Source organism: Thamnophis elegans, chromosome Z (genome assembly GCF_009769535.1).
Source record: "Thamnophis elegans isolate rThaEle1 chromosome Z, rThaEle1.pri, whole genome shotgun sequence".
Lineage (NCBI taxonomy): Eukaryota > Metazoa > Chordata > Lepidosauria > Squamata > Colubridae > Thamnophis > Thamnophis elegans.
The window spans coordinates 49,198,269-49,220,704 of NC_045558.1; the positions used below are offsets into that span (position 1 = coordinate 49,198,269).

General features: G+C 44.8%; 1 protein-coding gene across 8 annotated transcripts in view; it reads right to left on the reverse strand.

Moving 5' to 3' along the window:
* The window catches only part of NEK10 (NIMA related kinase 10), a 194,449-nt gene that overhangs the window by 35,641 nt on the left and 136,372 nt on the right, over positions 1-22,436 (reverse strand). For 6 of the 8 annotated variants that reach the window (XM_032235689.1, XM_032235691.1, XM_032235687.1 and 3 more), the window contains 6 exons: positions 22,348-22,436; positions 22,185-22,268; positions 19,536-19,581; positions 18,380-18,417; positions 18,129-18,269; positions 7,438-7,538 (listed from right to left, as the gene is read on the reverse strand). The exon at positions 22,348-22,436 is cut by the window's right edge and continues 89 nt beyond it. In XM_032235689.1, the coding sequence (XP_032091580.1) occupies positions 7,438-7,538; positions 18,129-18,269; positions 18,380-18,417; positions 19,536-19,581; positions 22,185-22,268; positions 22,348-22,436 (499 nt within the window). The remainder of the gene's footprint in view (positions 1-7,437; positions 7,539-18,128; positions 18,270-18,379; positions 18,418-19,535; positions 19,582-22,184; positions 22,269-22,347) is intronic. The other 2 variants (XM_032235690.1, XM_032235692.1) reach the window with 2 other exon arrangements.

Here is a 22,436-nt window from a genome sequence, read left to right on the forward strand (position 1 = left end):
CAGGATGGAAGGGCCAGTGGGAGGAGGATCCAGTGAAATTAAGAGCTCTAACAGATTTATAAGGCTCCTGATAAAGATTGGTGAACTCTTCGGATTCCCCTGATATCCACTGATATCAACTTTAAAATATTCTTTAATCTTCCAGAACAAATTTAGACTGCACGTACAGGGAAAAAAGAAAATTTATTTTGCTACTCCTGTTGGTGAAAGGAAATTGTAGTAGCCCACAAGGAAGAATATTTATATTTCACTTTAGCACTTACTAATACTAAATTAGGTAGACGTGTATCTAAAAGTTATAGTGTTTTCTACATGCCTAGGTATTCCAAATGGCTTGATAAGGATGGAAAATTCCAGCAGTTTTCAAGAATTATGAACCATTGAAAACTGTGCACAATTGCTTAAATTTCTAACTATTCAAAGAATCCTTCAGGATTATTCTGACAACCTGGCTTCCTGCTGGCTGTTCATATAGCCATATAAATCCCAAAGGCAAGTATGCTGATAAGGAGAAGCTAGAAATAGAACACAGTTTATTTTTCCACATAGCAATAGCACTTAGACTTACATACTGCTCTACATTTGCTTTACAGCACTCTCTGAGCAGTTTACAATGTCAGAATATTGCCCTGAAAGACCGTTGCCTTACCTGAACGGTCATTCTCGGGGCACTGCGAGGAGAGTCCAATGCTGGGTTAACACACCTATCTGCCCTTGGACTGAGTGATGTTTTTAGTTGACCACGCCTCCCTTTGCCTCTGCATGTTCAGTTCGAAAATGAAGGAAACCGTCCTGTAATCAGTTACAGTCAATACAGTCACATCGTTCAATATAATAAACACCCCGGGCGGGTTTGGACTCTCCTCGCAGTGCCCCGAGAACGACCGTTCAGGTAAGCCAACGGTCTTTCTCCAGTGCACTGCTCGGAGAGTCCAATGCTGGGACATGCCCAAGCTATTGAGTCCCAGGGTGGGGAAGCGCCGTAGCCTCTGGCCTTTCAGCCACTCTTTGTAATACTCTTCTGCCAAAAGAGGCTTTGGCTGAGGCAAAGGTGTCAATCTTATAGTTTTTGATAAAGGCCGTGGGGGAAGCCCATGTGGCCGCTCTACAAATGTCTAGAATAGAAGCCTGGGTTGCCCAGGATGCAGAAGCTGCTGCGCTCCTAGTGGAGTGTGCGGTGACCCGTCTCGGAGCCATCTTGCCCTGGTGTTCATATGCCAGCTTGATGCAAGCGCGAAGCCAACGCCCCACTGTGTGAGAAGAGACCTTGTGGCCCAGGGACACAGGGAAGAAGGAGACAAAGAGTGCCTCTGAACGGCGGAAGTCTTTTGTCCTCTTTACATACGTGTGCACGGCTCGCCTCACATCCAACTTGTGCCACTCACGCTCCTTAGGGTGAGAAGGATGGGGACAGAAATTGGGTAAAATAATCTCTTGAGTCCTGTGAAACAGAGAGTTAATTTTTGGAGTAAAGGACGGATCAAGCCGCAGAATTACTCTGTCCGGGTGAACTACACACAGATCCTCCCTGACAGAAAGAGCTGCCAGCTCGGATACCCTGCGAGTGGATGTAATAGCCACCAGGAAGGCAGTTTTGATGGAAAGGTGGCGCAGACTGGTCTTTCTCAAAGGCTCAAATGGGGCTTTTGTCAGAGCCTTAAGCACAAATGGAAGGTCCCATGACAGATACCGGTGAACAGCTGGAGGGCTGATGTTCGCAGCTCCCTTGAGAAAGCTCTTGATCTGAGGATGCTGACTCAGAGAGCGAGAGGAGCCCCTAGCCAGGATAGTAGACAACGCTGCAACCTGACGTCTAAGGGTGCTGACCGCAAGACCTTTATCTAGACCCTCCTGCAAAAAGTCTAGGGTCTGAGGGATCGAGGCTGATGAGGCCTCTATGTCTCTAGTCTTGCACCACTGTGAGAATGCGGCCCAGGTGGCATCGTAGATTCTAGTAGTAGAAGGTCTCCTGGATGCTTGTATTGTTCGAATGACCTGGTCAGAGAACTTCTGCTTCCTCAGGAGCTCCCCCTCAAGTGCCAAACGGCTAGCTGTAGCCACTGGGGCTCCGGATGGGTGCCGGCCCCCTGGCTGAGGGAGATTTGGTCCCGAGGGATTCGCCACGGTCTCTGAACTGAGAGACTGACCAGGTCTGCGTACCAGGGCCTTCTGGGCCAGAAGGGAGCCACCAGGATGAGGTCTGCCTTTTCGGCCAGGAGCTTGTTCACCACCTGAGGGATGAGCGGAAGTGGAGGGAAGGCATACAGTAGTCTCTGAGGCCACACTGACCTCAGTGCGTTTGTTCCCTCTGCCTGGGGCGAGTGGTAGCGACTGAAGAAGATGTGTGTTGTTGTGTGTGGCAAACAGGTCTACCTGTGGCTTGCCGAATCTCCTCACGATCTGCTGGAACAGGTCCGGGTGCAGGCGCCACTTCGAGTGGTCGATGCGTTGGCGACTCAGCCAGTCTGCTTCCTGGTTGCTTACGCCGGAGATGTGATCTGCACTGAGAGAAGCCAGATGACGTTCCGCCCACCTGCCCAGAGCTTCCGCTTCGAGCATGAGGGCCTTTGATCGAGTGCCCCCTTGCCGGTTTATATGCGCTTTTGTCGCCACATTGTCTGTCATCAACAGTACATGAGCCCCTTTTACTAGAGCGGTGAACCTTCTCAGCGCGAGGCGAGCTGCCCTCAGTTCCAGCCAATTGATGCTGTGGGCGGCCTCCCTCTGAGTCCATCGGCCTTGGGCTAGGTGGCCCTGACAGTGGGCGCCCCACCCCAGGAGACTGGCGTCCGTGGTGACAACTAGTCTTTCCAGCTCCTTGAACAAGCAGCCCTTCTTGACTGTCTTGGACCTCCACCATGCCAGAGACCGGATCACCTTTCGTGGGAGCCGAACCCGCCTGTGTGAGTTGCTGGCCTTGGCCCTCTGCATGGGTAACAGGAACCACTGCAGCTCCCTGGCATGAAGATGAGCCCAGGGAACCACCCTCAGGCACGATATCATTATCCCCAGGAGCTGGGACAGCTGAATGATTGGTACCGACCTGGCAAGGCTGCAGTGTTTCACTCTGCGTCTCAGGTTGGACAGCCGGTCTGGTGAAAGAAATACCTGGCAGGAGGTGGAGTTGATGACTGCACCCAGGTGCTGTATACAGGTGGATGGCCGGAACTGGCTCTTCTCCATGTTGACAGAGAAGCCATGGTGCTGCAGGGTCTGCACAGTTAGAGAAACATCGTGGTGTGCCTGCTTGGTGGTGAGAGAATGAATAATTATATCATCCAAATAACATTCCAGACGAACCGGATGACTGCGGAGATGAGCCACTAGCACTGCCAGAATTTTGGTGAATGTTCTGGGCGCAGATGATAGCCCGAAGGGAAGTGCCCTGTATTGGAAACGCTTCCCTTCCAAACAGAACCTCAGGAACCGCCTGTGGGCCACATGGATGGGGACATGCAAGTAGGCCTCTTTGAGATCTATTGATGTCAATAGGTCCCCCTCCCTCACACAGTCCAGGATGGAGTGGAGTGACTGCATCTTGAACCTCTTGTAAGCCAGATGCTGATTTAGACTTTTGAGGTCCAAGATGGCCCTCCACCCCCCTGAACTCTTGGGCACTAGGAAGAGGATAGAATAGAAGCCCCTCCCCTGCTGATCCCTGGGGACTGGCTCTATCGCCTCTATCTCTAGGAGATGGCGGATTTCCGCTCTCATGCGCTCCCTCTTCTCTGGGTTCCTGGGGGTAGGACAGCGAATAAACTTTCTCTGGGGAAAGGTTAGGAAGTCCAGGACAAGGCCCCTCCGAATGGTGTTGAGGACCCACTTGTCTGATGTTATCTCCTCCCGTCGGCGTACAGCCGTAGCCGACCTCCGATGGGGGGATCCCTGCAACCGTCACTTTCCCCTACGGAAGGGACGGGAGCTACCACTGTTGTTTCTGCCTCCTCGGAATGGTCTCCGAAAGGAAGACTGGGATTGATTGGCCCGAGCACCAAAGGATCTGTCTTGGTGCCTATCCCCCCCTGCCTGAAAGGGTGTCAGGTAGGAGGAAGAGTGAGAGGATTGCCCTGTTTCCTGACTCCTGTAAGGTCTCTTGCAAAAGGACCCCGCCCCTTTCCGGTCACCCCTTTTAAGGGTTGCATGAAGGATATTGCGTTTGTCTTTGGTTTCGGTGACAAACTTGTCCAGGGCCTCTCCGAATAGAAGGCCTCCTTTAAATGGGGCTGATGCCAGCTTCCATTTGGCTCTCATTTCAGCTTGCCAATGTCTAAGCCATAGGAGGCGGCGTGAAGTGATATTGGAAGCGAGCGCTCTGGAAGAGAATTTGGCTGCTGCCAAGGTGGCATCCGCCGAATACTCGACAGCGGTAATAATTTTTGTTAACTCATGGCACCATCTAGATTTCCTGGGTGGTGGTCTAGACCTGAGTTGGCGTAGCCAGAATAAGGTGGCCCTGATAAAAAAGGAGGCAGAGGTGGATGCTTTAATGGCCCAGGCAGACGCCATGTGTGTCTTCTGACATGCCTTTTCTGACCTTTTATCTTCTGCCTTTAGTCCCTCTAGGAACTCAGCTGGCAGATTTGAGTTGGAAGTTAGAGACACAACTGGGGCATCTACTTCAGGGAATTTCAGGATATCCTCCATTTTCCCCTCCAGGGCATACAGAGCCCTGTCCCCCCCCCCCACTGGGGTTAGTTAGAGTGCCTGGCTGTAGCCACTGGCGCTGCACTGCGTCCATAAAGAGGTCAGGCACAGGGATAACCTCAGGTGTTTCTACTGTCTCTTTGAATAGGCCATGCTTATGATCCTTGGATGTAGAGGCCTGAGCAGCCTACAGGGCCTAGCTCTGTAGCCGTCATGGCCTTGTGTAAGATGGATTTAAATAAGGCCGGCTTAAACAGGCCAGTGAAGGCTGGCTTGTCAGGGGTAAGATTTTCGTCTTCAGAAAACACGAAAATTTCCCCTTCCTCCTGCTCAGAACTTGAAAGCCCAGAGTGAGAAGGACTGGAAGATGCCGAGGAGGAAACAGGCTCTTTGGAGGTGGAGGCTTTAGGCCTGCGCTTCTCCTTTGGGGCCTTGCTCTTGCGAGAGCCCCTGCGTTTAATGCCCTCAGCTATCCCTTGGGAAATGGCTAAGGAAATTACCTCCCTCATCTCATCAGAAAGAGCAGGGCCTTTGCCCCTTTTCAGTTTCTGCTTGCTGGGCCTGCGATGGCTAGGCCTGCCTGAGCTGGATTCACCCTTTTCACACTGGGAATCCTGGATAGAATCATGTTCCTCTCCAATGGAGAAGCTAGGGGAGTCGGGGTACCCCCAAGAAGCTTCAGGAGACGGATCCCTGGACCTATAGTCATCCCCAGACAAGAATTCACTGTCCCCAGGGGATTGGGCCTCATGATCAGGGGAAGCTGACTCCCTACTGCGATGGTCTGGGCTAGGTTCTGGCTGATGGGGCCTAGAAACCTCCCTGGGATCCACTGTGGCTCTTGGCGAAGACCTTTCAAGTGAGCCCTTGTGCCCTTTGCCTTTTTTGACAGAGGGATCCAGCTTGGTGCGCTTGCTGGAGGGCCCTGCCTGTTCCCCTAAGGCCTCCCTGCATTCCTCTGCCATTTCAGGTCACCCACGGGGCCTAGAAGATAGCTGGAGCTGGGATGGGCATGCGCTGGCCATTGAGGCTCAAATGCGCTCGCAGAATCTTCAGGAGGGAAGGGCCGCCTGGGGGTCGGATTCCTTCCTCCCACTGGCCTCGGTTCCCCGAGACTTATCTTCTCCTCAGGAGGGAGAGACTAGCTGGCTCCCCAGACTAGTCCCCAGCCTCCCTGCGGCGTTCTGCGGTCGCTGAGGGCTGTCTGTGGCTCCGCTTGGGCTGTCTGGCTCTTCGCTCTTTCCTGCTTCTCATTAGCAGCCTCTGAAAGAATTTTTCGCTCCTCGCATGATCTGCGCTCTTGCCGCTCTTCCCAGCGATTCGGAGCGATCCAAAATGGCGGTGGGTGCGCGCACAGCTGCTTCCTGCTCTTTCTAGCCTCACAGTCCCGAAAAGCGCGCGAAGGTTCCAACCATCACCACTGTTGCCGGGCAGAATGGAGCAGCTGAGGGATCCCTAGCAATACGGCCTGCAGGCTTCAGAGCCTTCTCTGGGGCTTCTTTTCGCCTGGAACGCCCCTGTCCTGGCTAGGGAAATCGCACACCCCACTAGCCGCTCCTGCCACTCGCCAGCCTCCGCTGGGTGAGCTTTCGCAATCCTCTGGAGCGCTTGCGACCAGCAGCAGCAGAGAAAGCCCGGTAGCCCTTTTAAAGCGACAGAAACCTCAATGGAGGCAAATTTGACAGTTCTTACAGTAGATGTAATTTTCTCTATCTGAGAATCCAAACGTGGTCCAAAGTGGGAAACTTTCCAGCCTATCTGACCTTAGACTGGAGCTCTCCCAAAAACAGTCCTAACGGGCGGACTGAGTTTTCGAACTGAACATGCAGAGGCAAAGGGAGGCGTGGTCAACTAAAAACATCACTCAGTCCAAGGGCAGATAGACTGTGTTAACCCAGCATTGGACTCTCCGAGCAGTGCACTGGAGAACAATCCTTATTTAAATTACCTTGGGTCAACCTTGAGTCCGGCCGGGTCTAACTCCAGGCTGTGGGAAGATTTAGCCTGCAATATGCATTCTAACCACAGCACTACCAGAAGTATATATAGAAAGTATTTTCCTATTGAAAGTATTTGTAAGGAGAGGGGTAGGCATGAGGTTTACAGGGCTTCTACTAGAGATATAATAAATTATCAGAGAAACCAGGATAGGCAACTATGAAAGTTGAAGAGCTCTTATTTTAATACAGGGAAATGCAGGCTATTAAATCTAAGTTAGATTGAGCAGAATTTACACTCCTGAAGACTTGTTAACTGGAGAGTGAATGAAAGTCTTCCAAGTAGAATTTGACAAGCTTAGAAAGTTTGCTAAAAGTGAGGAGGAAGAAATACTGCAAGACTAGGTTATTCAACATAGATTACCCTGCTAAGAATCAAAGATTATGAAAAATGTTAGCAGTCGAAGAAGCCTGTCAATCTAACTCACAGATGGAAAATGACCAACAGTACTTGCTTTAAGTCTAAATGAGAATCTAAGTATAGTTAAGAAACAGATCGATATACCTATGTGCCTGCACCATTCATGACTTGAAAAGGAGGGAGTGGGCAAGAGCAAGGAACAACCTCCAGCCAACCTATATCACTATACTTCCGGAAGCGTGATATCTATTCTCACTGTTTACCCTGGCTCCTCAAAATAATGCTCTTGGACCCCACATCCCATTTGCAGAAACAAATATTACCCGCAAGATTAAAATATATATATATATATATAAGCCGGGAGCAGAGAAACTATTGTTATACCTATCAAGCAATACAATTGGCCCATATTAAAATAATATCAGCAAAAGGTACCTGAGTGATGTAAATAATTTTGTGCAGCTGAACTAGAATCTGTTGAATAGGATCACTGATCTGACGCACCTTCCGTTGTGACACAGCAATCCCAGCTGATGCTGCAGAAGATAATATTACAGTCAGCAATGAAAATCAATTTACTAGTTTCAGTATTTCTCTCGAAGATAGATGCAGAAGCCAGGAAAAGGAAAAAGAGCAGAAAGCATTTAGATCTTGCAAATTATAAAGAAATCTAGTATTTCTCTTCTTGTAACAACAGAGTTATTGAATTTTAAATATAAAACATTTTCCGTATTTTAGTTCTGTTGAAATATTCATGTAGCAAAAGCAAAATATTAAAAAATGTTCAATAAAATTAGATGTAGGCCATACAAAGATTGTCAAATCACAACTTTACAATGCTTTTCAACATTCTCTAGGAGGAAAATATAAAACTCATTTTCAGCCTTCAATACCTAAATAAGGTTATTTTAGATGTGCACTACAACCAGACATAAAAATCTGCAAAGGAGTTCAGCTTTATTCATATTGTCACGGACTGAGTAAATTTATATTTTCATTTTCTTTCTGACTCAGTATCACAGAATATGAACGAACATATGTTAAAAGACAGTAAAATGTTTTTCTTTTATAAGACAATTAAAATAGCAACTCTTGCATAATTTCTTAGCTTAAAATACATGTAAAGAAAGGGGAAATATTTACAATGTCTTCCTAACAGGAACATTACAAGATTAGTTTATCTTCCAGTGCTCCTTTTGTAATACAGCCAAATCATCATTATTGGGTCCGCGATATGCATGCTTATTTATGATTTTTGTCCTTGGTTGCTCTTTTATACAGGATATATTCAAAGTCAGGCCCTATAGAAAATCACAGTATGTTCTATAAGTTCTCCTTTTCCCCAGAAAGCAATAGCACTTAAACTTATATATATTTTTATAGTGCTCCGGAACCCTCTCTAAGTGGTTTACAGAATCAGCATATTGCCCCTAACAATTTATGTCCTCATTTTACCCACCTCAGAAGAATGTTAGGCTGAGTCAACTTTGAATCTGGCGAGATTTGAACTGCCAAATTGCAGGCAACTGGCAGGCAGCAGAAGTAGCGTGCAGTACTGCATTCTAAGCACTACGCCACCAAGGGTCAGATAAAATATTACCATACTTAGGAAATGTTCAAATGGCATGCATCAAACAAGAAAATAGTCACCAATCTGAACATTTAATACAATATATATTGTAAAAAAATCTATTGAGCCTGACTTTTCATATACTCATATACTCTCTATATATTATTGTTTGGCTGTATTGAGTTTTAAACTTATGATAGTGGTGCAGAATTATTGCTGCAAGATAAAAGGCCATACTGTCAGTGATAGGCCACTAATTCATGCATTTAAATAAGGTAATAAAATATTATCTCCTGCAAATAGATAAAAATGTAATATAGCTACTGAGATTACAGAATACCTTTATATTTAATAACTTTGAGATAACTAAACTGTGACACTCAGAAGGTATTTTTGACTAGGGGTGTATTCTTAAAAATGCAATGTCAAAATATTTGAAAGTTAACAATTTACGGACATCTCTCAGTACAAAATTTACTGCAAATACAGATGTTGTTTTCAATATTTTATTATGCATTATTACCATGATGCAGATACTGGTTAGAAGACAACTTAATCTTACTTCTTATTCTGAAATAAGCTTGTCCAAAAAGACGCAATAGATCTTTCCCAAGGTTGGTACATACACTCAGGAGTCAACCAGCAGTCCTTTCCTGTCACTTTCCAGGATTTACATTAAAGACCTCCATACATCTCTTGTAAAGATCTCTTGGATTAGATAGTATGCATGCAATTTTTTTGACAAAAAACAGGACCATTTTTGTGAAAAATGGGCCATTTTTGCAGGTTTGCAGAGTGCAAAAAAATTTTTTTCCTTTTGGAAAGCTCTTTAGTTAGAGCGATTGATGAGAATTAGATTGATCAAGTGCTGTGCCAGCAGAAACAAGCCTTCGGTGCTGCTGATTGTCAGCGACTTCCTTCTCCAGCACATGGATAAATACACTGGAAACATCTACCTACCTACTCTCTCTCTTCCTACCTATCTACTGTATTTCTCTCTCTCTTTCTCTCTCTTTATCGCTTTATCTACCTACCTACCTACCTACCTACCTACCTACCTACCTACCTACTTACTCTCTTTCCCCACCTACCTACTGAATTTCTCTCTCTTTCTCTCCCTCTCTAGCCCTCTATCTACCTACCTACTTTTTTTTAAAAAAATGCCTCTTCAAAACCTTGGTGCGTCTTATACTCCAGTGCATCTTATACATCGAAAAATACAATATTTCTCATTTTAATTTTGTCTGCAAATTGGATTTGTGTATTGATAAAGTGTAAGATTATTCAATGGCTAGATCCATAGTTCTGCTAAGCCAAACTCCACTACGTTTTAAACAGTAAATGGTTCTGACTATTTATAATCTTGTCTACTTTTGGCCAGTAAATCCTCTCGTTTATCCAAACATGCCTTGCTGGTACAACTGAAAGCAACATAATAATAATAGCAAGAGTAAAAAGATAGTGTAGAATACATTAAGTGTTTATGGTGATCCTTCTTGAGAAAAATTGACCGTTGTCTTACCTGAACGGTCCTTCTATGGGTGCTGCGAAGGGAATCCAATCATGGGTTAACTTAGCCCTTTAGCCTTGAGACTGAGTATGTAAATTTTTAAACCATGCCTCCTCTGGCTGGACCGCTTCAGTTTTCACACGAAGTCTGCCGAAGAATAATTATGTCATTGTCAATCAAGCCGTAGGCAATCCCGGTACTAAGGCACTGTCAGAAGTCCAGTCAGAAGATGAAAGGTTAGTCACAGAGTCACAATCAAGGTGGAGCCCTGGCCAGCCGAAACTGCGGGCAAGTTTGGATTCCCTTTGCAGCACCCATAGAAGGACCGTTCAGGTAAGACAACGGTCATTCTCCTGTGTGCTGCTCAGGGAATCCAATCATGGGATATGCCAAAGCAATTAATTCCCAGGGCGGGAGCTAGGCTGGACAGGCTCCTCCGCAGAAGGAAGGACCCTTTGCAACACTCTCCGCCCAAAGGAGGCCTCAGCCGAGGCATAGACATCAATCTTGTAGTGTCGAATAAAAGGTGAGGGCGACGCCCATGTGGCTGCCCTACATATTTCTTCCACTGACGCTTGCGTAACCCAGGCCGCTGTAGTGGCCGTGCTCCTAGTAGAATGAGGAGTGATACGTCTGGGAACCGGTCGCGAGTGACTGTCGTACGCCAAAGCAATACACGCCTTCAACCATCAGCCGATGGTGTGGGAAGACACTTTCTGTCCCATTGACGAAGGCTGAAAGAAAACGAACAGTGCCTCCAACCTCCTGAACGAAGCCGTGCGCTTCACATAGTGGCGGAGAGTCCGACGAACATCCAGATGGTGCCACTGGCGTTCCTGAGGATGGGAGGGATGTGGACAAAAGTCTGGCAGGACGAGTTCCTGTGTCCTGTGAAACAATGAGTTGATCTTAGGAAGGAAAGTCAGGTCCAAACGAAGCACCACTCTGTTTGGATGGAAGATGCAAAGATCTGCACGAACAGAGAGCGCCGCCAACTCCGACCTCTCCTGGCCGATGTAATGGCCACCAGAAACACAGTCTTGAGTGTCAACAACCGGAGACTGATGGAGTGGATGGGTTTAAAGGGAGCAGATGTGAGAGCTCTGAGAACCAAGGTCAAGTCCCATGTGGGGTAGCGGTGCACGGTCAGCGGTCGTAAGTTGGAAGCACCCTTCAAGAAGGTTCGGACCCACGAGTGCTGAGACAAGGAGCTACCTTGACCTCCTCCAATCACCGTAGACAAGGCTGTGACCTGCCGACGAAGCATGTTCGGTGCCAGACCTTTGTTGAGACCGGATTGCAAGAAGTCCAAAACTTGAGGCACCGAGGCCGTGACGGGATCGATCCCGGTGCGGCGGCACCACCGACAGAAGGCCTGCCAAGTGGCCTCGTAAATACGGGTAGTGGATGGGCGACAGGCCGCTTGAATAGTGTCAATGACATCGTTGGAATAGTGAAGGGCCGCTAGAATAGCCCGCTCACGTGCCACACGGCTAACTGCAGCAACTGGGGGTTCGGGTGGATGAGAGCTCCCTGGTTGAGCTGAATCTGATCGTCCGGAATCCTCCAAGGATGCAAAACGGACAGATGGACGAGGTTTGCGTACCATGGCCGTCTGGACCACATCGGAGCGACCAGCAGCACTTCCGCCTGCTCTGTCAAAATCTTCTGAATGACCGATGGAAGGATCGGGAGAGGAGGAAAGGCGTAGAGAAGGCCGGCCGGCCATGGGCTGCGCAGAGCATCTACCCTCTCCGCTCCGGGGGTCTGGTACCTGGTGTAAAAGCGAGGCAGTTGAGCGTTGTGCGGGTGTGCAAACAGGTCCACCTCGGGTCGGCCGAACCGGCGAGAGAGCTCCTGGAAGAGAACAGGGTGGAGTTGCCACTCCCCTTGATCCACCGTGGCCCTGCTCAGCCAATCCGCCTGCGTGTTGGCCACGCCCAAGATGGGCTCCGCCCGGATCGATAAGAGTCTGGACTCCGCCCAATGGTGTAACCTTTCTGCCTCCAGCATCAGAGCACTGGAATGGGTGCCCCCTTGACAGTTGATGTGGGCTTTGGAGGGCACATTGTCGGTCAGGACCAACACGTGATTGTGTGATAAATGTCCCGAAACTCCAGAAGGGCTAGGCGGATGGCACGTAGCTCCAGCCAATTTATGCTGTTCGTCAACTCCTGATCCGACCAGCGTCCCTGAGCCACCCTGTCCAAGGCGTGGGCTCCCCATCCAAAGAGGCTGGCGTCCGTCGTGACCTGGATGCGTTCCGGTTCCTTGAATGGGCATCCCCTGAGAAGTCTGGAGGACATCCACCAACGCAGGGACCATCAGGCTTTGCTCGGAAGCCGCACTTTGATCTGGGAATGACTGGTATGCGCTCTCTGGAAGGGTAGAAGAAACCACTGGAGTGGACGCGCATGGAACCTGGCCCAGGGAACCACGTTGATGCAGGAGATCATCTTCCCCAGCAGTTTGGACAACGTTGCCAGCGGTAACAGCCTCTGGGACAGCACTTGATGCGCCAGGTGCTGTATGCTCTGCCGTCTCTCTGGAGACAGGAAAACTTCGCACGTCACAGAGTTGATGATGGTCCCTACATGAAGTAGGGACGTGGTCGGGCGCAAGTGGCTTTTGGGCAGGTTGAGGACAAAACCATGACTGCGCAATGAGTCTATCGTGACTTGCAGATCTTGCAGGGCCTGGGCCTGAGAAGGCGACAGCACCAATATGTCGTCTAAATAACAGTTGACACGTATTGGAATCAAGCGAAGGGAGGCTGCCACCACGGCCCGGAGCTTGGTGAACGTGCACGGAGCCGAGGACAGGCCAAAAGGCAAGGCCCGATATTGAAAATGGCGGCCGTTGAAGTGAAACCGCAGGAACTTCCGATGCGCCGGATGAATGGGCACATGGAGGTACGCTTCCTTGATGTCTATTGAAGTCATCATGTCGCCTTGGCGGATGGAGGCCAATATGCTCTTGAGAGACTGCATTTTGAATTTTTGGTATTTGATATAATGATTGAGCCGTTTCAAATCTAGGATTGCCCTCCATCCCCCGGAGTTCTTTGGTACTAGGAACAAGATGGAGTAGAACCCTAGGCCTTCCTGCCCCTTGGGTACTTGTTCTATGGCCCTGATGGTGAGAAGATGGTGTATCTCAGCATCCATGAGGCGCCACTTCGATGGACACCTGGGCACGGGGCACCTGATGAACCTTCTCGGGGGGATGGATAGAAATTCTAGAGTGAGACCCAGCCTCACGACCTGAAGGGCCCAGGCGTCTGACATGAGCTCCGCCCACTGATGAGCGAAGGCCAGGAGATGCCCCCCAATGGGTCCTACCTCCTGCGAGTCACCGGTACCTTCGAAAGGACCAGTTGCCTCCTCCCCGGAAGGACCTCTTATTCTGGGACTGCGCCTGATTCTGCTGGCGACCCCTATCTCTGGCTCCGGCGCGGCCCTGGCTGCGATCCTGCGCCTGGGAAAACCCCCTGGTGTAGTTGGGGACATAGGGAGCAGGGGCGAATCCCGAGTCCCCAGTCCGAAAGGGCTGTCGCCTATTGTAAGGCTGCTGCCTTCTGTTAACACGACCACTGGTAGAAGGAAGGACCTTGCGTTTATCCCGTGTCTCAATGAGGATGGGATCCAAGAATGAACCAAACAAGGCTCCGCCCTTGAAGGGCGTAGACGCTAGGCGCCACTTGGACTTGACATCAGCCTGCCAATGACGAAGCCATAGCAAACGCCGAGATGCCACATTAGAGACTACGGCCCGGGATTTTGCTACACTAAGGGTGGCATCTGCAGAAAACTCCAATGCCGCCATCAGCTTGGTGATATCCTGGTGAAGGTGCATTGCCTCCGGGGCAAGTCTATTCTGTAACTGCTTAAGCCAAACTAAAGAAGTCCTATTAAAAAAGGAAGCTGCAGTAGCTGAGCGTAAAGCCCAAGCCGCAGCCTGATGAGTCTTGCGATCCTCAGCCTTTAACCCCTCTGAAATTTCAGAAGGAATTAATGCCGGCGAAGCAAGAGCAGCAATAGGGGCATCCACAGTGGGAAACTGAAGGAGACCCTCCAATTCTGGAGTAGACGTGTATAGTTTCCTATCCCCTGTCCCGGGAGGATTAACCGCAGTCGGTTGATCCCACTGCTTCTGAATCAGATCAAGAAAAAGCTTGGGAGATGGAATAACATCCTGCAAAGCCACCTGTTCAGCACAGAGGCGCTCGGTGGCATCCAGACCCACAGCTGTACTCTCTTTAGAAGCCGCCTCCCCCATGTGGGTGGTGGTCTTGGCCTTATACAGTAAGGATTTGAAAAGAGCATGCCTGAATAGCCCAGTGGCAGTAGGCTGGTCTCTAGGGAGGCCTTCATCATCGGAAAATTCCCTATCAATAAGTTCACCTTCCTCCACTAAGGCAGATTCCCCACTGAACACCGAGGGTAGAGGCGAAGGAAGATCTGTTTGAAGAAGAGAAGAATCCCCTTGCACCACCTGGGGAACTAGGCCCGAGTGGGCCACAGCGGGCCTAGGGACCTGGGCCCTATGCAGTAACTCTGCATCCACCCCTTTAGAAATAGCCTCAGATATCATGAGGTATAAATCAGTAGGAAGGCCCAAATCCTGGCCCTCCAGAGGCCTGAGGCCTGCAGCTGTGGGCGTGAATGTGGCAGAAGGCCCAGCACGTGGGGGCGAGCGAAGAGAGGCCCCACTAGCTTCAGAAATAATCGGGGGAGAGCGAGGCCCAAACACCCCCACCTCAGGAAGTGGAGCCTGAGGAAGCTGAATATCAGGAGACCAACCCTGCTCATTAACACGCACCGGAGAGACACTTTGTGGAATCAAAACCGGGGGTGGACAAATGGGAGCCCCAGAAGCCTTTGGAGGAACTTTGGCCTTGTCTTTGTGCTTATGCGACTTGTCCCGGGCAGCGGATGAGGCTCGAGGCCTACTACTGGAGGCCCTGGTGGCAGCCCTGCTGGGCCTAGGGCTCGCCCCCCCCCCTCACCAGGGGAACGGGGCTCTGAAACTGGCTCTACAGTACCTTTAACTAATGATTGATCAGCCATGATATGAGAAATTTGAAAGAGCTCAATCACTGAAACGAAGGAATCCAAATTGCGCACCACCGCCAAGATGCCACGTGGAAGCAGAGGCAGAGACAAAGTGACCTCCTCTCTGAGTCAGCAGCCTCGAGTGAGGGAAAAGGGAGGGTCGCTAGAACTGTGCAGACTCCAGCACGCGAAACAATTTGCCTCATCACCTTTGGCATTCCCACGCATGCGCGAAATCGCCCTCCAAAATGGTGACCGGCAGCAAGGGCGCAAAATTCAAATCACGAACGGCAGGGAGAAAAGCCCAACTGCCGATCCATGCAGCCCGCCCGGCAGTCGCTCTGGCGAAAGAACGAGGGAGGTAGGCGGGGGGAGCCCGTTCAGGCAACAGCCCAGGATCCGACCGCGCCCGCAGGCGGGTGCTATCCGGCACGAAAACGGCGCTGGGAGGCCCACTGCCCCAACGCGCCGAAGTGAAAAGAGGGCAGACAGCAAAGCCGCTTCCAAAGCTGGCAAGATCGTCCTACGCCCAAGCTGCAGAAATAGAAATCCCTTACGAGGGAAAACAGCAACGATGAGGAATTGGGCTGGCAGAAACTGCCGCCTCCACCCCAAATTAGATAGAAATCCACAGAAAAGCGAATTCCTACTGCAAAATCCAATAATCCATGAGAAGTTTGTCAATTAGTCAGAGAGAGAATTGAAAGACGTCTCATAGGCTTGGACTGAGTAAAGAAAACTGAAGCGGTCCAGCCAGAGGAGGCGTGGTTTAAAAATTTACATACTCAGTCTCAAGGCTAAAGGGCTAAGTTAACCCATGATTGGATTCCCTGAGCAGCACACAGGAGAAGCTATGAATTTTCTATTGAAAAGTTAGAATCCACATGTAATATTCTCTGCATAATGTATTAAATATATTTAACTAAGCTTATTAAGAAAAGAAACTTGAGGAGAAAATGTAAAGGCTGAAGACATTCGTACAAACTGCCCGCAGCAAGTTGCAAATTGCCCTTGTTGTATTGTCCTGTGATGGCAGTGAGTTGGCAGAAGCGATTTGAGGGTGATGAACTGGCAACAATCAGCTTACTGTGCTGAATTGTTCCATTCTACCCTTGTCCCTGGGTTGCATGTCTATGCCCCAGAAGTAGCCACCACTTTCAACCTGGCAATTCTTTGCAGTCATATAGAAATGGCAGTCACTTTTGGAAGGCAGCCATATGGAGGGGAGAAATCATTCTGCTGCCCTGATGCAGTTAGGAAATCTCTGGAGCTCCAGAGATCTTCAAAAGATAAGCCCATGTTGGGTGATGGAATGAGGAATAAATCCAGGGTGTGTAGGAAGGAAAAAGCCTATGGGAAATGGTGAATAAGCAAGCCCAAGCACTATTGGTAATCCAAGGAACAAGAAACAGAACATGAAGTGTCTCAGGGGATGATGGAGGCCTTAAGAAGTCCAGGGCAAGTGGTCCTGAGCCTGCACTAGATCTCCCAAGCCTCCTCCACACTGATGCACCCTTTGATCCACATAACAACCCAAACATTGTTTTAATGACTACATCAGGAAAAGCAAAGAATGTGGATCATTAGATGAGACTGTCTTGCTTAATGGTCATTAACACTTGTTAAATATAATGAGTAGTCTCCATTACAGTCAAAAGTTGTGGATCACTTGTAAAGAACCTTCTGGCTTAGAAAGACATTTTGAGAACTGGATTATCTTATTCAGCCTGAATCTTGTAAATGTAAAAAATGGAGGAAAGAGCATAAAAAACAAAAGATATTGAGATGGAAGATTTTCCTGTGTTATTTTATGATACTGACAAACTATTTAGAGAAATTATGAACTTTCAAAAAACTTCCACTAATGTTTTATCTATTCTTTTCTATATCTTGCACCAGATCTATCCTAGTCCAAATAAAAATGGATTGGTTTTCAGCATATATGTGAAATATAGAATCAGAATAACTACTGAAGAGCATTATAAGAATTTTGAGAAAAAGTAATGAATCAAAAAAACTATTTTTGTTTAAAACAGATACTGTATTTTGGAACTTTAAACAAATAAGCTACTATGCTATTTAGTAGCAATTATTCTCCTTACTTAAAACTATTTTTGATCAGCAAATCAACAAAATATACAGATTATAAACAAAAATATAACAGTCTTTCACATTAAATAATATCAGATATTTTTTCACGGGAACTGTATTAATTCAGGCTGAGATAATTGGCAAAAATGTCTACTCAAGTGATAGAATACAAAGAATTCAATAAAAACATAGCATTTACTGAAAAACAGGCTGCTTTAGGACACACCAATGAAAGTTTCAACCAAATTTACTCTAACCTCTAAATTCTGAATTTAAGGCCATATTATGTTACATAACATTATGTTAGATCATGTGCTTTATAACAACCACAAATTTATATATCTCTACATCTTCAAAAAAGATAGCATTTAGTTGTTATTTTTTCTCCTGATTCTTTGTGGCTTTACAACGCATTGTTATGCCAACTGGGGCTTCCAGGGAAAGCTGAGGCTTGTTGCTGCAGCTCAGAGGCATTTTTCAGTCTCAGAGCCACAGTGCACCAAGAGGCCCCTGAGCTACAGCATGGTAAACAGCCCCAGAATTGCACAGTTCTGGGGTGCTTGCTGCAATACAGGGTGCAGGGCAGCTAAAAGGTAACGATGGGTAGGGGACATTTGACAATTACTTACTGTTCCTATCTAAAATTTTCCTTTGTCCACCTGGTATCTTCATTCCATTTTTTTCTTGGACTGCTCCAATTAAACTTGGAGACCATTCTTTATCCCATCTTTTTCTATACTGTTAAGATTACAGGTGTCTAAGAAGTCAGTTTTTTTAAAATATTCCATGTAATGTTATTTATGTATTCTTCAATACAGCATCTCACTATTTATAACTTTTCTGTAAATCTATGTTCTATTCATAACTTGCTTAATGATGAAGTGATACTTTTAAGTACTACCATGATCTTTCAGATTGCGCAGAATCACAGCAGGAAGGCTATGGGATTTCCACCCTGTCACTAACGAATCCTCTATTTTCTTAACGTGGGCCCTGAACATGAATGAAGGCTCTTTCAGAAGCAGATCAAGGGGCAGCAAAGCTGAAGAAATAAAAAAAAAACTGCATGTGAAACTAACATAATTTAAAAATAAGATTAGAAGACATTCAAGATGGGAATACTTTCAAAAATAGTGACAGAAATGAAATTACCAGGTCTTGGTCTGAATCCTGGAATTCCAGTGTAATCTCTGCAAACATAGAAAAAGTATTAAGCAAGAATAATCTTTCAAATAATAATTGTGTGAGAAATTTAGCATATAAATTGTATCAATGCCTGGAAAGAAAATCACCCCGGAATCTTATAAATAATGACTCCCAATTTCATCAAAAGTTTACAAAAAAGCACACATACATTAAAAAGACCTTTTCCACCTTTCTTATCATGCAGTATTACTAGATTTTATGGCTGTGCATCTTCAAAGAGTGTCTGAAAGAAACATTCTGGTCCTTGTACAATCCAAAATATTTAGAACCTCTCTGCTATTCCTTAAAACAGCCTTTCTTTTTTCCTGCTCCTGAGCAAATCTAAAAAAGGCAGTTGCTTCAAGAATTGTATTAACTTTTTTTACTAAACCTTTGCAGTTCTCTGTAGAATGCTAATGCAAAAAAATGCACGTTCATACTATTTAACATTTTAATTAGCACCACTTAGTTTGAGACCTTAGCCATATGCTGTTTCTAAAAGCTTTAGATATAGCAATAATGTTTAGTAAAAAAAAATTCTGATAAAAGAAGAACAGCTTTAAATACACAATTGGGGAGTTATCATTTTAACTATATTTACTTTTAATTTAGTTTAAATGCAAATTAGATCAGACTTAGTTGCCTCCTAGGAGCAGTCAATACTTTGGAAAGTCTGTTTTCCAGTGTGAGGCTCAAAACTAAGAGTGGCCCTTGGACAATAAAATGTTGTATACTTCTATTCTGAATGGACCTTAAAGAATATGAAAAATATTTTTGCAATGGATAAAATATGTACCACAATTGCCATAATAAAATATTATAATAACAATTTCTGCTTCTATTCTGCCAACTAATTTTAAGACATTTATACCACTGAAACAATAAAAAATAAACATGACTGAGATTTGTTATGTGAAAGATTTTTTAAATATGAGCATCATTTTATATGTTGTATGTATTATTGCTACATAATTTTATATGTTGATAAATTGCTAATGTATTTCATGTATTTTGAAAATCATATTCTTTGAAAATTTCAATATTGCTGTACTCAAGATTCAAGATGAATTCAGAATAAGAGAGGCAAACAATTTACATTTGTAAAATAAGATTTCAAACTTGCCTTGCCTGAGGCTGTCTTTCATAAGCACTTAAACTGCGTTTTATACCTGTAACAAACGTACTGAATGTATATGAGTCAGCAAACATTTTAAATTCATAAAATAATTTTCTTCTAACATTTGCATCCTACCATAGCAATTTTTAAAAATATATTCTGGAAATAAAAGACAACTCTAAATACAAAAAGTCTAGAGCATCATGATTCATACTTATCTAAATATCACATATTAATTATACCTGTCAAAGCATAAGAATATTTTATTTGCTGGCTATATAATTTGTTAGAGGGTATATGGTGGCCTAGTGGTTAAGACTTTGGGCTTGTCAAAGGGAAAGTTGGCAGTTCAAGACCCAAGTACCATGTGACAAGGTAGCTCTTGTTTTTGTCTCAGTTCCTGTCAACTAGAAGTTCGAAACCATGCAAATGCAAGTAGATAAATAGGTACTACTTGATGGGATTGTTAACAGTGTTTCCATGTGCCTTGGAATATAGTCATGCCAGCCACATGACCGCAGAAGCATATTCAGACAAAACTGTCTCCCTTGGCTACAAAATGGAGATAATCACTGCCCCTTAGAGTCACACATTACTGGACAGGATAAACCTTTACTTTTACAATCTATTAGATGCAATAATTGTATCTATGGTAGTTTGTTTTTACTGCATTTTTACTGTGCATACTGTACATTTAAGAAAGCAAACTATTTTCCTGCCTGATATATATGTTTTCTGGATCAGAGCTCAAAGTAGGCAAATCTACCTTCATCCAGAATTAAAAAGAAAAAAAATCACATACTCTCCATTCCAATTTTTCTCTTAGTCTTGTTATTAGGAATTAGTTTAGGAAAGGATAAAGTATATTATTAAAAGAGTTCAAGCTATTTTTTCCAAACATTTTTATGATGGTTATAAAACAAATGACTTGCAGTTGTTAAATGAATCATGTAGTCACTAAAAGAATCTGGCTTTCCCCACTGACTTTGGTTGTTAGAAATGTGCTGGGAAGGTTGCAAATGGCAATCACATGATCCCAGGACACTATTACTGTTGTAAATACATACCGGTCGCTGAGCACTCTAATTTTGATCACATAACTGTGAGCCTGCTGTGACAGTTATAAGTGTGAAGACCAGGTGTTAATTACTTTTTTTCAGTACCATTGTAATTGCTGCTAAGAACAAATGGTTCTTTTTTCTTACCATTTTCCAACATTAACATGTAACATACATAATAAACTTCTGTTGTGTTTTAACTGGAAAAATCTAAAAGGGTAGACATCTATTAATGTGGAAGTTTGAAAAATTCTCAGATTAAAATTTTTCACAGGGCATATATCCCTATTCAAAATATTATTTGAATCCTCTCAAAATAAATTAAGATTAAAAGTTCAAATCTCACAAACCCCCTACAAGAATTAATATTCCAAAAATATATAAAGAGGAGAGATAGATTTAGATATAATGAGTAATCATGAATAGTTGAAGTCATAAAGCTTCCACTCTTCTTATGATTTAAGTCAGGGATCAAATCTAAGTGTTCTTTTATATTAATTTCATTTATTAGAATTTATTTCATATAATTATTCATTCTTGAAAAATATAACAGATATCAAAGATAAACATACTGCATACTATCACAGTAAAGATACATATCAAATATTTACTATGGAAAACGTGTGAAGAAGAGAAACTAAGATGACTAAGAGCCAGGAGACAAAAACATATGAAGGATTGTAAGAATTGGGTGTGATCAGTCTAGAGAAAATAAAGGCTAAGGGTGGCATAATAGCAGTATTATTTGACATAATAGCAGTATTATTTAAATTTATTTTTCAAATCACCAGAAGGCAAGAAAAGAAACAATGGATGGAAACTAATCAAGGAAAGAAAACAACCTAGAACTAAATGGAAACTACATAATTGTGAGGACAATTAACTAGTGGAACTCCTTGCCTTCAGCGGTTATAGATGCTTTATCTCTGGAGGTTTTTAAGAAAAGACTGGACAGCCACCTACCTGAAATGATATAAGGTCTCTTGCTTGAGCTGGGGAGTTGACTAGAAGACCTCCAAGGTCCCGATTTTAATTGATTGAAGTGGTTACTTATCACAATGTTCAGCTTTACTTTTTACAACACAGCTTATGCTTTTTCAAACATAAAAATCCTTTAAATTTGATACTTATTCAGTTTATAATGCCCTTTTTAAAAAGACTGGATAAGTAATAAAATATTATTGTAAATATTGTTTTTATATTTCACATTGTAGATCAATTTATTTACAGCTTAACACACTTACAAGCATGAAGATAGCTCATGGGACAGACTTTGCAACAATCAACATCGCCCAGATTCACTTAAAGCAGATAGATGATGATGCTACAAAATGTGTATTAGTTAATTTTTGAGCTTCTTACACCACATTAATTTGATTATGGATGATTTTTAGCTAAATCTCTGATTTTTAAATCAAAAAAATTGTTTTGTCTCATTTGGTCTTTCTAAATTTATTCTGAAACTGTAGGATCATCATTATGTTTTCATTTATGATTCATGTGTGCTATCTTATTACTACTCAGATACTATAGTAAAGTTTTTGTCATCACTAATAGCTTCCAATCAACGCTATCAACAATTCTTGAAGAAACTTACCAAATGCTGACTCTTTAAGGGGACTTGAACTAGAGCTGCTAGAATCTGCAATATCCAATTCATCATCAAATTCCGAGAAGACATCTTTATAAAAATAAAAACAGAATAAACTCTTTTCTGCTATTCTGATCAGGAGTAATAAACTTTTCTTGTTTAATCTTACCTTTTTCTGTGTTTTCTAAAATGCAGTTATCATCTGAAAGGGTTTCATCTTTCTCTTCATCCTTTCCAGAAAACTGGTGGAGGTTTTCA